The sequence below is a fragment of the Anoplopoma fimbria genome, chromosome 6, assembly GCF_027596085.1.
Source record: "Anoplopoma fimbria isolate UVic2021 breed Golden Eagle Sablefish chromosome 6, Afim_UVic_2022, whole genome shotgun sequence".
In the NCBI taxonomy this organism is placed as follows: Eukaryota; Metazoa; Chordata; class Actinopteri; order Perciformes; family Anoplopomatidae; genus Anoplopoma; species Anoplopoma fimbria.
This window is the reverse complement of record NC_072454.1, coordinates 10361812-10375119: the sequence shown is the minus strand read 5'-3', so window position 1 is coordinate 10375119 and position 13308 is coordinate 10361812. Positions and strand designations below refer to the sequence as shown.

Here is a 13308-nt window from a genome sequence, read left to right as displayed (position 1 = left end):
ATTCTGAAAGGTACTCATGTTTCAACCCAACATGTATCTAATAACTGATAAGTTTAATGTTATGTGTGTGTTAATATGTATTTTACAGTCAAATGGTGTCAGCAAACATTTTATTTAATTTGTCATATCATTTCTGCGTGAGTTTGGTAAATTATTTATTTAACAGAGCTTGTTTATTTGGAAAATGTAATAAATATTTAATAAGAAGAATATAGGTTGGCTATTAAAAAGCAAAAAGTTAAGTATCAAAAGTGCATAACTCACATCCCTGTCAAAACATCATATTATATTATATTATATTATATTATATTATATTATATTATATTATATTATATTATATTATATTCAGTGGTGGATGAAGTAGTGAGATATTTTGTTTATGTAGGAGTAGCCGAATCAGGATGTAAAAACAGTAAAACAAGTAAAACAAATGCAATCATAGTTTTACTTAAAAAAAACAACTTTAAAAACCTTAGCAGCACAAATTCAGACTCATATAACTAAATTGTCCATTCGATTTGCATGGAGTGGAAATGTGTCTTAGGCTGTGGCATATAAGACAAAACATCATGCACAACAATGATGCATCTTAAAATATTAAAGTGACCAAGTGACAAAGTAGATATTCCAAAGTCAAAAAAGATGTTTTGTGTTTTGTTGTTGGTGCATTCAAATAATATTAAATATGTAATGTAATGTAATGTAAATCTTAACCTACAAAGTTAACAGTACCTTCAGCATTTAAAGAAATGTTAGGGAGTTAAAGTTCCAAATACTTAATATTTTTAAATGTAAATTAGATAAGATGTGATATTATATTTCATGATATCATATATCATATATCATATATCATATCACATATAGGCAGGGGACAGGTGAATGGTCAGAATATATAATGCAGGGGGTGTGAAGCAGCTGACTGGCTGAACAGGGAGGAGCTGGGGAACTTTCCTTCAGGCTTTTCATTCCTGTGCAGACGGTCAGGCTGAACATGTTAAAGCTAATATAGTCCTCGACCACAAACAAGTGGCAGCGAGAGACGTATTAAACCCGCCGCTACGGGACATTGTGTTGGGATCAGGTGACAAATTCGTTTTTATTACAATGGCAAGCTGGAAGAATCACGTGCGTGCTGGACTGCAGCAGAGAGACCAACATGAGAAACTCCCGTTCATCGGCGTCTTCACAAGCTGTAAGATTATTTTATTTTATTTACATTTTCATCTTCAACTATAGTCTTTGTACTGATGATGTCATCAGTGTCTCAGTCTGAGGAAATGTGCTTGTTTTCTTTTAGTGTCTCGGATGGAGGAGCGTTTTGAAATTCGCAAAGACATTTTGGATGATGTTCAGTCCAAGAGGTCAGAAAAGTAGAATTTAACTAAACTAACTTTTGGCCTTTCTGTTGATCTGATTGCAAAAAAAACCAAAAAACTTGATGTTTGTTATTGTTATTTTAATTTAAAAATTACTGTTTTTATTTATTCAGTTTAGAAAGAGGTGGATTTGAAGTTGGGAAAAACGTCAGACTCCTTCAACTCCAACTGAGAGAGAGTGAACACCTTGAAGAAAAGGTGGGTGAATGATAAACACCTTAACATCTGCCTCCAACTGCTATCATTTCACTATGTAAGCAGGAGCAGTTTGCACATATATTTGTTTTAAACCTCAGGCAGGCGTCTGATAATTAGAATGAACATTAATAATGATTGGTGTTTGCAGGGCAGACAGTGACCTTTTGAACTGGTTTGGTCCTCACTTTATCCATCATTCAATCAATTAATCCTTTTGCTTTTTGTGTCCCCAGCTGTCTCAGACTGTCTCTGACCTGACCACCGTCCTACACCTGAAAGAGGCTGAACTGCAGTACTGGCAGTCACGGTAATTTCAAGTTTTTAACTAAAGCCATCACAATGTTTTTCTCCCTGCTTCTCTGAACAAAACTGAGTATATTAACAAGAGATAAATGAACTCTGGGTGCTAGGCCTATTGGTTGTTGGGTCGCAATTTGGCACTGTACGGAAATGATTGGTGATATATAATGTGTAACAGCTTTTTTTTTTTTTTAAAAGGAAAATGTTTTTTTGACATAAATATACCGTCTTGATATATTGTGGGGGGTATTAAGGAGTGGGTCCAAGCAATAAATTAACCACACAAGGGAGGGCCTTCCTTTTTAACAAAATGAAATAATATGATTCATCCTCCCTTCTAAAAACCAATCAGTTCTCTACACTCCCTGACATTATAGCCACCTATCAGACATAGTGGAGCAAGTTGGAGAAATGCTGAATTTACAAGTATTTTGTCAACGTTATTTTCAAAGAATACCTTTCCATAACTGCTGTATATGTTACATAGTAAATAAAATAATGTTAATATGGTCAGTTTGAGCATATAATGAAGGTACATATTGATATAGTTGTTCCAGTGCTGTATTTGATAATCAACCGGTTAAAATCATAAACAAAAACTTTGATGAAGAAGCATAAATCTGTTCTTCAGTAGTAGTAAATCCTCTTGTAATCCAAAATCCAACATCTAAACGTTTGAAGTAACAATACACCGAGGTGATCAAAGGTACAGAAAATCACAACTTCATAGTTCATTTTTCTGTTTCAGTGTGTCCCACTACCATAAAGAGGCACTTACCCTGGCAAAAGGGAGTAACAGCCTGAAGGCGACCCTTTCAGGATTCGAGTACACCATCGAGTGTCAATCCAAAGAGTTGGCAGCCCTGCGTGTGGAACAGAAAGGACTACATGAGGCATTGGCACAGACTTGGAGAGAGAAAGAAGAACTTCTGGAGCGATGGATGCAGGAGAAGAGGGAGGAAGCAGACCGGTTGAATAAATACAACTACACACAGGATAGGTAAGCCGGTGTGATCTCTTTGTGGCTCAAACACAAGAATGAACTCACTTTGAATGATAACATAAACACAGTTTTGGAGATTTTAAGTTGTCACTGATTACTGCTTTTCACCAGATGGCAACGTTTGGCACAACAGCTGAAGAAGCACCTCCATAGAGAGATGAAAAAGGAGTATGTTCCCATAGTGACGAGCTCTAGTGGTGGTGAAACTGAAACGCCTACATCAGCCATTCAGAGTAAGAATCAGCATTCTCTTCAAAATATAAATGCATAATGTAGTAGGTGCAATCAAATGGCTGCTTCTTAATTTAAAACCATTAGTTCACCTCAGCGCTGCACACACACCGACCCTCGTGGGCATCGAGAGCCTTCATCAAGAGCATCTTTGTGACCTTCTTAATTAAGAGGGTCTAGTTGATGAGGTCAAGACAATGTTGCTGTGATCAACAAAGCACTAATGGCGCTGATAAGGGCCCATTTAGCCTCCATCAAATAACTCAGTGGGCATGTAGGGAATAATACCAGAAGTCAGCTCAAAGCCAATCAGCCAAGTGACTATTAAGTGCCTCATATTCATATAAAGTATACCCACGTCCAGTACCTTCACTTTGTTGTGACTTTTACTTTAGTATTGGACCTGGACAAAGACTATGAAATGATGATTATGGGGAACTGAACTGTTAGACATGACAAGACATAAAAACGTAGACATGGTCGGTAAGTTTACAGCGTGATTCCAGTATGTTTAGACTTGATATACTTTAATTTGACTCCTTCCAGGCCAATAAAAAATACATAAATAAAGAACCAGGGCTAGGTATCGATATGGGTGATTACACAATGACTTGGCCCAAGATTATACTGTATATTGAACATAACATAAAACATGTAATTTATCCTGTTTGTTGTTCTCATCTTGTCCTCAGGGATCAATAATACAACAGATATACATCAGGGACACTGAGTCCACAACTACGTCTCAGGGTTAGCAGAAGTCTAATATTCCCATTGGATCCTGGAGAAGACAGTTCTCAGCACAAAGGTTACCTCTCTTTACATTTCCCCATTTCTCTAATCTCCATTTGAGTGCAGTTGAAAAACTATTTGCCCATATTTGAGGCCAGAAAGATGACTACAGAGCAACCCTTTGAAACTATGTGTTGGTTTCCTATCTGTTGTTTTGAATAACCTAAAGATTTTTATTCAAAGATCCACCCTAGTCTCTAAATATATTGTTTACTTTAATTTCTACATTTGCTGCTGTAACATAAATCCCCCTTTTCCATAATGTCGATTATCACTCCAGTTAACTTATCACATCTGGACTTTGTCCTGATTCACACCCCTCACTGAATAATTTTAAAAATCCTTCCACTCGTACCATCTGAGGTGATAAACCACCTCTCTTCATCTAGTTCACATCTTTTAAACTGCAGAAGCTTGTGTTGTTTTACAGTCAGGACTCGTATTAGTGGCTGTGTGTCTCTTTCAACTCTTAACTAATGTTTATTTGTAAAAAAAAAAAAAAAAAATCCTGTGAATCATTTGTATTTCCTAGGTCAAACTGCATTTGAAAATAATTTTATATATGAACATATTTTGAAAATGTAGTTTGAATAATTAACATTTCTTATTAACATGGAAAAAAAACTATCCCATTTGAATATGTCATTTTATATGAGTATATATTGGGGTTTTTTTCTAAATCCAGTGTTGTAAAAAATAAAGTCAATTATATGCAAATTTTGTTTTTGTCATCCATCAGAGAAACCTTTCGTGGTTGAAATCAAATGCCTTCGCCTTGTACATCTGAGACACGAATAAATATTTGCAAATGTGTCTTCAGTTGCAGAACTGTAGAGCTCCTCAATAAAGGCTTTCCGTCTAATAACTGATTTATATTCAGAGAAAAAAAAAAAGACCAGAAAATTAAAATTGTACATTTAAAATTAAATATTTAACAGTTATTTTTTGTATTTTCTTCTACTGTTCGAATTCCAGTTCCACATCTCCATGGCAAAATGAGATCAAATTTCAGGGTGCCTGTGCATGCAGCAGCATGTTTCCATGGTCACCAGTCTGTTTGCATTAGTTGTTAAGTTGGACAGTGTGCGTGAGTGTGCTGTGTTAGTGAAACTACTCTCAAACTGTATTAAAATGGTAAAAGGCGGAAAGCGATATTCTTCAATGAGCAATGATGGCAAATGGGTAAGAAATTCTTCTTCATTTCAACACATAATCATCTCATTACAAATCACAACATTTAAAACCTGGCTGTGTAATAAGCTTTTCTTTCATTTATTTCTCAGTTTGCTCATCCAGTATCACCAGAAAATGAGATGAGGACTCGGGAACTTTGTACAAGCACTGGGATCATGCTGACTCAGGTTCAATCATCATTGCCTCATGCTTTGAACATCGAGCGCTATCCTAAATGGAAAACTCAGCAGGTGTGTATGTAAAGTAGATAATAGTGTTTGTTTTCACGTCTATGGCCCAGGGCTTTTAACGACTCCTGTGCACTTCTGCAAAGAAAGAAACTGCCTCTCATTTTATCCCGTTCCACTGCATTCTGTTATATCATACTAGAAAAAACACTTTTTTTTAACAGAAATCCAGAGAATATCCATTCTCCGACCATGACAACAAGCTTGCTTTAAAAGACAACATCTCTGTCTTCACTCATGTGAGTATAAACAGAAATACAGGCCATTATAAAATGTTCTCATCCATCACCACATTGTACTTTGAAAGGAAACCATATCTCTTGTATGTTGGTATACATCAGGGTGTAGGGCGCAAGAAGTGTCTTGATGATTACATACAGCAAAACTCCCACTTCTGCTTGTGCCACGATGGAGCTTACGGCAGCCCTGACGGGAACATCACGGTCCACCAGACTGACTTTACGATGAAGCAGGCTGTTAATGTTCCAACCAACACCAGGCGGTTTCCCCGCAACCACAAGCTGAAGTCTGCAGAGGCAGCTTTGTCGCAAGCAGGGGAGAAATTCTTGTGGTTTGGACAACTCAACTCCAAGCACTCAGACACCCTGCAGGTGCTAGCAGCTACCAACTGCTCACCATCCAAGGCATAAGAAAGCGATAGATGGCTCTTTCAGTTGGCTGTCAAATAAAGAACGGAATTAGAAACATGAGATAGCATTTTCTCTTGCTTTTAGAGCTCTGGAGTATTTGATGCACTAACAGTATATCATTAGTGCATCTTATCATATGTATGATTATATTAAAGTGCACTTGAAAATGTTATTTTGAGACATATAGCATCATAATAGCATCTCATCTTAGACCTTCCCTGTCTGGTCAATGCTTTTGTTAAAAGTTTCTGTTAAAAAATGGATACCTTAAACTCATTCTGCAATGATATTGTCTGTTTTTTTTATTTTTATTTACTGACTTTTCAGCTGTTTTTAAATGTTGAATAGTGGCCTGAATATCATGGTAGGTAAACTGAACTTCATGTCTGAAATCTGTTGAGGGCCCTGTTAAAATATACTTAATAACATTTCAAGTATTAAATGTATATTAATAAATAAAAAAACTGCATAAACAAAGTGAAATCTTAAAAGAATCTGGAATTATTGCTAAAAAGGGTACTTGAAGCATTGCAATTTTATAACATTTTCAGACTTGTACAGAATACATTTTACTTTTAAGCCAAAACCAAATGCCTATATTACCCACAATGCAACCTGACCACATAAAGCTTAGTCAGAGATTTTGGTGTGTTAAGCTGGTCGCAGCCAATGCAGCCTGGAGCTTAATAATAGCACATTTAGACCTGAACTTTCACCTTCATGGAACTTTTTTAAGTGAGAAAAGAGAAACAATGAAAATGTACTTAATGGAACTGTCTAAACATAATCATAGGTGTTCATGATTGTATTTATATCTGTGACCATTGTTGGGCCTTGTGAGACTGTTGGTAGTTCACAGTTTCACCAGCAGAGGGCAGCAGGTCTGCATGCGTCATCAGTTGGCCTGATAATCCACTGAGTTCTTCAATAACCAACTTGTGTGAGAAATGTAATAACCAAAACCCCTGTGTAATGTGTATGCTCTGGAGAAAATGTGAGAGGGGGGGGAATAATTAGAAAAATAATCCAGCTATTCTTGTTCAATGCATATCAATATGAAGACATTAATTTAGAGCATGTTAAACAAATTAGCTTGATTTGAGTCATGATGCATGGGTTTGTTTCACCCGTGGGGATGAAAGAGATGGATATCTGTGTGTGTGTGTGTGTGTGTGTGTGTGTGTGTGTGTGTGTGTGTGTGTGTGTGTGTGTGTCTTCTATATAGGAGAGGACAAAGCGTGGGAGAATAACAGAGAATACGGCTCAAAGAAAGGCACTTAAGTGAAGAGCATCCCCGACCACTTTCTCCAGTAGCTGATGTTTTCTCCAGATTACGTTCTGACCAGCTGCTTTCTTTCTTTAAGGACCCACCAGGGAGATGGGTTTTTCTCACAGGCTTTGTTTCAGCTGTATTAATTAGCTGATCGACACACGGCACCAACCATGGAGGAGTTTGTTTCACTTTGAAAAGGTGACATACATCTCATGTTTTTTTTTTTATGTAGCAAGAAAAAAAGATTGGAGACATCCATTTGGAGCCGCTGTCCCTTTGTGTTTTAACCTTAAGATTATCTCACATGTTGCTGCCAAAAAAAACAGATTCCTTGATGGAGGTGCACACCGCGCTGCAGGGCGAGGGGTTTGTAATGATCAAACCTTTGATAAAACAGAAAAAAACAGGTGCACTATTTTAACACTATCTTTGCCATGACACTGAAACAGAAATCTACAGTAGCCTACTATAGATGTTAACCTTTTTTTTATATATATCTTACTCCAATAAATCTAAAAGAAGAGTGGTATTGACAAGAAGGAAAGAAGTGTTTATTAATGAAGTTGTGTTTGACAGATAGTTCTGTCTGGTCTTGACTGATTGTCTGCCACCTCTGTCCCTGTGGGTGCAGTTCTTGCAGCCGTTGCTTCAGACTTGCTGCAACTTGAACAACTCCTCCGCACGGAAGCCACCAACACTTCATAATCAGAAACTCTCATTAGCTCTGTCAGAACAGCGGCAAGGGTTTAAATACTTCACAGGGGAGAGGAGAGCAGGCTGAAATTGCGTATCAATCATTAGTCAGTATGTGGTTAGGTGTAACGTATGTGCCACGTAAGGCCATATATATGTATATCATGTAGAGGCAAAACTGCAAGTATATGTAAATACAGCTGCTTGGTGGAATATCAAACCTTGTCCCAAGGACAAAAGACACATCTCAGTAAACAAGCATTCAACCACCAAAGCCTTGCACTTCATGAATATTAAATCAGACACTTTGAATCCTACCTCTTTGGTGTTAGGAGGCCCTAGTCTGGATTCTTACCATTCACTGTGATTTATTCGCAGGTGCATGTGTCTCTTTGATGTGTTGTGTTGAGAGGTTTTGCACCTGTTAGAGGAAAAAAAAAGCTTTGAAAACAAGAGGTGGATTTGCCAGACAGTCAAAATGACAGCAACAGAAGTGTGTGTGTGTGTGTGTGTGTGTGTGTGTGTGTGTGTGTGTGTGTGTGTGTGTGTGTGTGTGTGTGTGTGTGTGTGTGTGTGTGTATGTATGTATGTGTGTGCTTTCTATTCAAAAAAAGGCTGCTGTGCTGTTTTGACATACTCTGTTGTACGCACTGCAAAATCATTTTTTGTCAAACAAAATCTATCTTTTTTTGTTATTGTCTAGTTTCAGTTTTTGGCATCTGTTCTGACACTATGACGATGTGTGTTTTGCATTTTGTCTATTACCTATTCATTAAAGATGTGACTTGAAAAGAGGGTTGCCATGGAGATGTTTCGGTTTAATCACATATTTCGTATATTTCTTTCTGTTTATTCTTTTGCCAATTATAATTAATGTCTAACTTCCCCCGATTCTTAAGATGTTTTCTCTCTCTTCTTATATTCTTTTTAATAAGGTGTCAAGGCTCACAGTAGGATTCTTTCTTTTGCATCCTTTGCAAATACCAACTGCAAAGAGTTGACTCCCTTGGCTGGGTTAAACTACACAACTCTAAGGCTCCTTCCAATCCCCTGTCAGTCATTCCAGCTTTCAGTACTTACAATTCCCTGGCAGTCTCCTTTTTTTCAGGCAGCCAGTTGGTGAGTGTCCCCCCCGGCAGCCTAGTGGTCCTTGTTCCAGTAATGGTCAGGGGCCCTCCAGAGTCTGAGGGTGGTGATAAAGGTGGCTGGCTATCTTATTTCCACAGAGGACAAGATAACATCGTGAGAACATTCCCATCACTCGAGGAGTTTGTTCAGTGGAGATAAGAGCTCCCCAGCTAAGCTCTGTGGTTGTGTACTTTTGTGTGTCTTTGCACTGTGCATGTGTGTTTAAATGGAGTACTTTGGAGCTTGTTAGCTGCAGTCCTGCTCCCCATGTCGTAGCTGTGAGGTCCACGGTCCTGACATCATGGCACCGAGCAGAGCTGCAGAAATACCGGCCTCAGAAGATCAGACCTCTCCTCGCAATACATCACACTCCTCCGTGTATTCTTCAAACCTCCGACACAGTTTGCATGCTAATTTGTGTGTAGGTGGTGAGGTATAATTACATTAGGCTGGTTGTAAACACAGACGTACTAACAGTAGTCTGTTTAAGTACCTCGCCCTCAAGGGAACAATAAAGTAGTTTATGCAAGGATGGATGAATTTGTCATCCATATATCAAATTAAGGAAATTGTATTCGAGACTGTGTCAGTTTGCAAGCATGGCTGATGTAGCTGTGATTTAACAGCAACATTGTGCTAAATAAGAGTGGAAACATTTTCATTTAAGTCCTTGAAGGTGAAATTAGATATTTGCTAAGTCCTTTTCAAGCAGAATCAGCTTTTTAAATTCCTGATCTTGTGTGTTGTTGTATGTTTGGAGTAAGGGCCAACAATGCAGAGGCAACCTTTAGCTGACATGATTGGACGATTCTATCCTCTGCTCGGAAACACACTTCTTAGCTCAAATAGAGGCTCAGTTTGGGTTGCCACGTTTGTATAATATTACCAAGTATTTCATCACTACTTATGAGGCCCCACCTCTTAGTTTCATCTAGTCTGCTGCTCCTTCATAACCTCAGCATCACAGCATTGGAAAAATGTAATTTGCAGATCAGCAACCCGACCAACACCCCCAACAGAATCTGCTTCTTTACACTTTCTTAACTTGATGTGAAGATGTGTAAACCGATGGGTATTTCAACAAATGAAGTTAGTCACATTTCAGATGGTCTTTTTAATGGAGGAGACAAATTCTGTTTCCTTCAGTTTATATTTTCTGTGCTCACAGTATAGAGAATGTTGTTGTTGTTGTTTTTCGTGAACTTCCTGCTTTCACCTCTGTTACATACCGTACATACAGTTCAGCCTTGGCAACAGCTTAAACATCTCACATAAGCATTCACAGTATTCTATTTCCTGCTGTAGGAGGAAGCAAAAACCCTCCAAAGACCTCACAACAACTCTAATTAACTGTTTTCCCACTTATTCTCCAGTCAAAGGGGTAAACCTGCTTCATTTGCATTCTGTTGGAGGCATAAATATAAGCCAATGACGGCATCCATGTGTCTTTTAAAGGCTGCTTTGAGTGTGTCAGAGGCCTTAATGTGGTGGAACATAATTAGATGTGAGTGTGGTCAGAGTGGTATTGTGTAGCTTTGTTTGAATCATATTATGCCATCTCAAAAGACATTCTGCTGCTGCACTGTATATGTGCACTTAGTGGAGGAGGTACAATGGCACACTCTTAACTATCTGACATCATTATCAAATGTAAATTACACTCCAGTGAGTTTCTCATTACAATATCCCATATGTAGCTGGTGTCATAAGTTGTTTAATTATCAATTTAACATTATCTCCACTTTTGGCTGCTGATAATGAGTGCTCTGGTAGTGATGTTGAAGTAAAATTAGCTGTGCCCCCTTTCGTTAAGACTTAGAAAACATGTGAAATTAAAATGTTTATCTAAAATCATAACAGATGTCACTCCAGAGGTAGCTGGTTTATCCACTGAGACATATACAAGGTCATTTTGAAGAGAACCAGATTGATTGATGGAATAAAAATGCATGAATGTTCGGACTGAATGAATAAATATATTCAGTTTATTTTGATATTAAAGACTAAAGAAGAATACCTCAGCATTGTAGTACGCATTGAAGACCAAGTAAAAGGACATACTATGCAGTAAGGTGATTTACGCACAAGAGGCTGATTCAAGGTTGCAGTGGAATATGCCTTCAAATGAAGTAAAGAGTGGAGCAGCATAAGAATAACCCGTCTTTAAAGATTAACATAACCCTTGGAGGTGTTATTGTATCCCAGTACCCGAGTCAAGACTCCAGCAGGTGCAGAACAGCTCTCCCTCTCTCTGAGTTACTGCATTAAGTCCCTCAAATTTAGTAGCACAATCATGAGCCTCCCGTTCACTCTCAGGAGTAGAAGAATCGCTTTGCATTTTAAAAAGGTCAAACACTCAGATCTCTGCCAGGAGGAATTGAGGGAAGAAATAATGTCTCTCTGCAGAAATATGCAGTCGCACACTACTGATCCTCTCAAATACCCACTGTACAGTGAAGAGATTAGAGGTGTGTGTGTGTGTGTGTGTTGACTGTCATCCTCCAACAGCTAGTATATAAACAAAGGCAAATCAGAGTATCAAACCCTAATGTTGTGCACATTTTAATAATTTGCAGGACTGTATTGATTTAGTACAACCAGATTCTTAAGCTTGTGACTGGGGTATCATAAAACAAGGGGAACATAGTCATCTAATTTTATTGTTATTTGAACTGTGCAGAGAAAAAAACACAGGAAGGTGATTTACTTAGTGACCTATAGTGAACACATACAAATGATGAGCTTATAATTAGCAAAGACAGCCTTTTGTAGGATTAAAGCTGTAACAATGAAGCCGATTGTGAACTCTTATATTCAAAATGACAACAATATGGGACATATTTACATATGGCTAACAAGTTCAGGAAACTAGCATACAGTATATGTTACATCATGCATGCAATTTTACATCATTTAATAATATACTGCATCATTGACTTGGGCGTTCATCATTAGACTTTAGTGAGTAGGTGACTTTGTGTTTGCTGTTTTATTTATTTGGGAGAAAGGGAGGCCTTCGTCTAAATCAAATTCCGACTTACAACATCACAGCAGTAATTTAAACCGTTTTCTCTGCCTCTTCCTCCCCCGGTCATCCATCCCCTCTGCTGCCATTGAAAACATATGCTTCAGTTGGTGTCCCCTGTTGCCTGGTGTTGGTCTTTGGAGTGTTTGGGTTTATGCCCAGTAGTGGCATTGTGCTGAAGACAAAATGACCACAGGGAAAAATGCACGCAGGCCAGGGCCAAGAGCCCCCCAGGCCTGGGACCACACACACAGTGCACATGATACAGAAAGCTACAGCAAGATATCGAATAGAAGGTATGCATTAATGATTCATCCATTGCTAACGGAGATTTTCTTTGTCTTTGTGGAAAGCTCAATTTAAAGTGTTGGGGGAAAAAAAAATATATGGATTGCATGTTTTAAGCATGACATCAAGGCACAGCTGCAGTTGCTGGGATCTGCACCTGTGGCAGGAAGAGCAGGAATTAAAAAAACATGAAGTTGAGTTCCAAATCTAGCTATGAATCAATGTAGGCTATAAATCTGTCCGTCTGTACAACAGTACAAGTTACAGCCAGGGCCGAAGACAGGATTTTAGACATACAGAGGCCGACTCTCAAGTCCCCCCCAACACAGCAACACCCTCTTCATAAAATATTGATCAGACAGATATCAAGGAGGCTGCAAAGTCTCTTTCATGAAAGAAAAATCTTGAATATAGGTCCATTGAAGGTAATTACCTCAACACACACTGGCACTTTTACTGGCAGAGGATTGTCTCTAACATCCCTTTTTCATAAAAAAAAAAAAGGAAGCTGTTTAAACGTCGCAAAACACGTCTGTCTCTACCTGAGGATGTGTTGTGATCGGTGTGGTGACATTCAAACGTTACCTGTCATTGAAATTATGCTTTTTTTTTTATAAATGTATTTGTTTTTGTATTTAAGTAAATTCTTGAGCACAATTAGGTATAAAATGAAATAGCTTTGTAAATTACTTTAACTTTTTCATTTTATTTAATCTAACCATTTACCAGTAGAGCCCACTAGAGGGCCCTCTGAAGCCCAACAGTGGTAGAGAATAGCTGCTTTAAACTGCTGGAATACTGACTCTGAAAATCATATTAATAAAATAAATAAGAAATCATATGCTACCCACATAAAAGCATTGATAGTTAAGTTTAATCATTTGACCAACAAAACAAAATTGGAAAAGTTTTTGACAGCCTATTTAGTAT

At 38.0% G+C, this 13308-nt stretch overlaps 2 protein-coding genes across 2 annotated transcripts; both read left to right on the top strand.

The window, feature by feature from the left end:
- Positions 1–973: 973 nt before the first annotated feature.
- Positions 974–4304, top strand: si:ch1073-143l10.2 (uncharacterized protein LOC565165 homolog). Its single transcript, XM_054600734.1, has 7 exons — positions 974–1192; positions 1298–1361; positions 1490–1574; positions 1808–1881; positions 2623–2874; positions 2989–3110; positions 3801–4304. Exons 1-7 carry the CDS (start codon positions 1105–1107, stop codon positions 3836–3838), a joined length of 723 nt encoding a protein of 240 aa, XP_054456709.1. The 5' UTR covers positions 974–1104; the 3' UTR covers positions 3839–4304.
- A 727-nt stretch (positions 4305–5031) lies between these two features.
- Positions 5032–5971, top strand: tex36 (testis expressed 36). Its single transcript, XM_054600744.1, has 4 exons — positions 5032–5082; positions 5184–5324; positions 5486–5560; positions 5663–5971. Exons 1-4 carry the CDS (start codon positions 5032–5034, stop codon positions 5969–5971), a joined length of 576 nt encoding a protein of 191 aa, XP_054456719.1.
- The last annotated feature ends 7337 nt before the right edge of the window (positions 5972–13308 follow it).

Excerpts from the sequence above, each read along its gene's own strand:
- si:ch1073-143l10.2 (XM_054600734.1), top strand. The coding sequence starts at position 1,105 with ATGGCAAGCTGGAAGAATCACGTGCGTGCTGGACTGCAGCAGAGAGAC. Across the intron at positions 2,875-2,988 it reads TACAACTACACACAGGATAG|ATGGCAACGTTTGGCACAAC; the intron begins GTAAGCCGGTGT and ends GCTTTTCACCAG. Across the intron at positions 3,111-3,800 it reads GCCTACATCAGCCATTCAGA|GGATCAATAATACAACAGAT; the intron begins GTAAGAATCAGC and ends TCTTGTCCTCAG.
- tex36 (XM_054600744.1), top strand. The coding sequence starts at position 5,032 with ATGGTAAAAGGCGGAAAGCGATATTCTTCAATGAGCAATGATGGCAAA. Across the intron at positions 5,083-5,183 it reads TGAGCAATGATGGCAAATGG|TTTGCTCATCCAGTATCACC; the intron begins GTAAGAAATTCT and ends TTTATTTCTCAG. Across the intron at positions 5,561-5,662 it reads ACATCTCTGTCTTCACTCAT|GGTGTAGGGCGCAAGAAGTG; the intron begins GTGAGTATAAAC and ends GGTATACATCAG.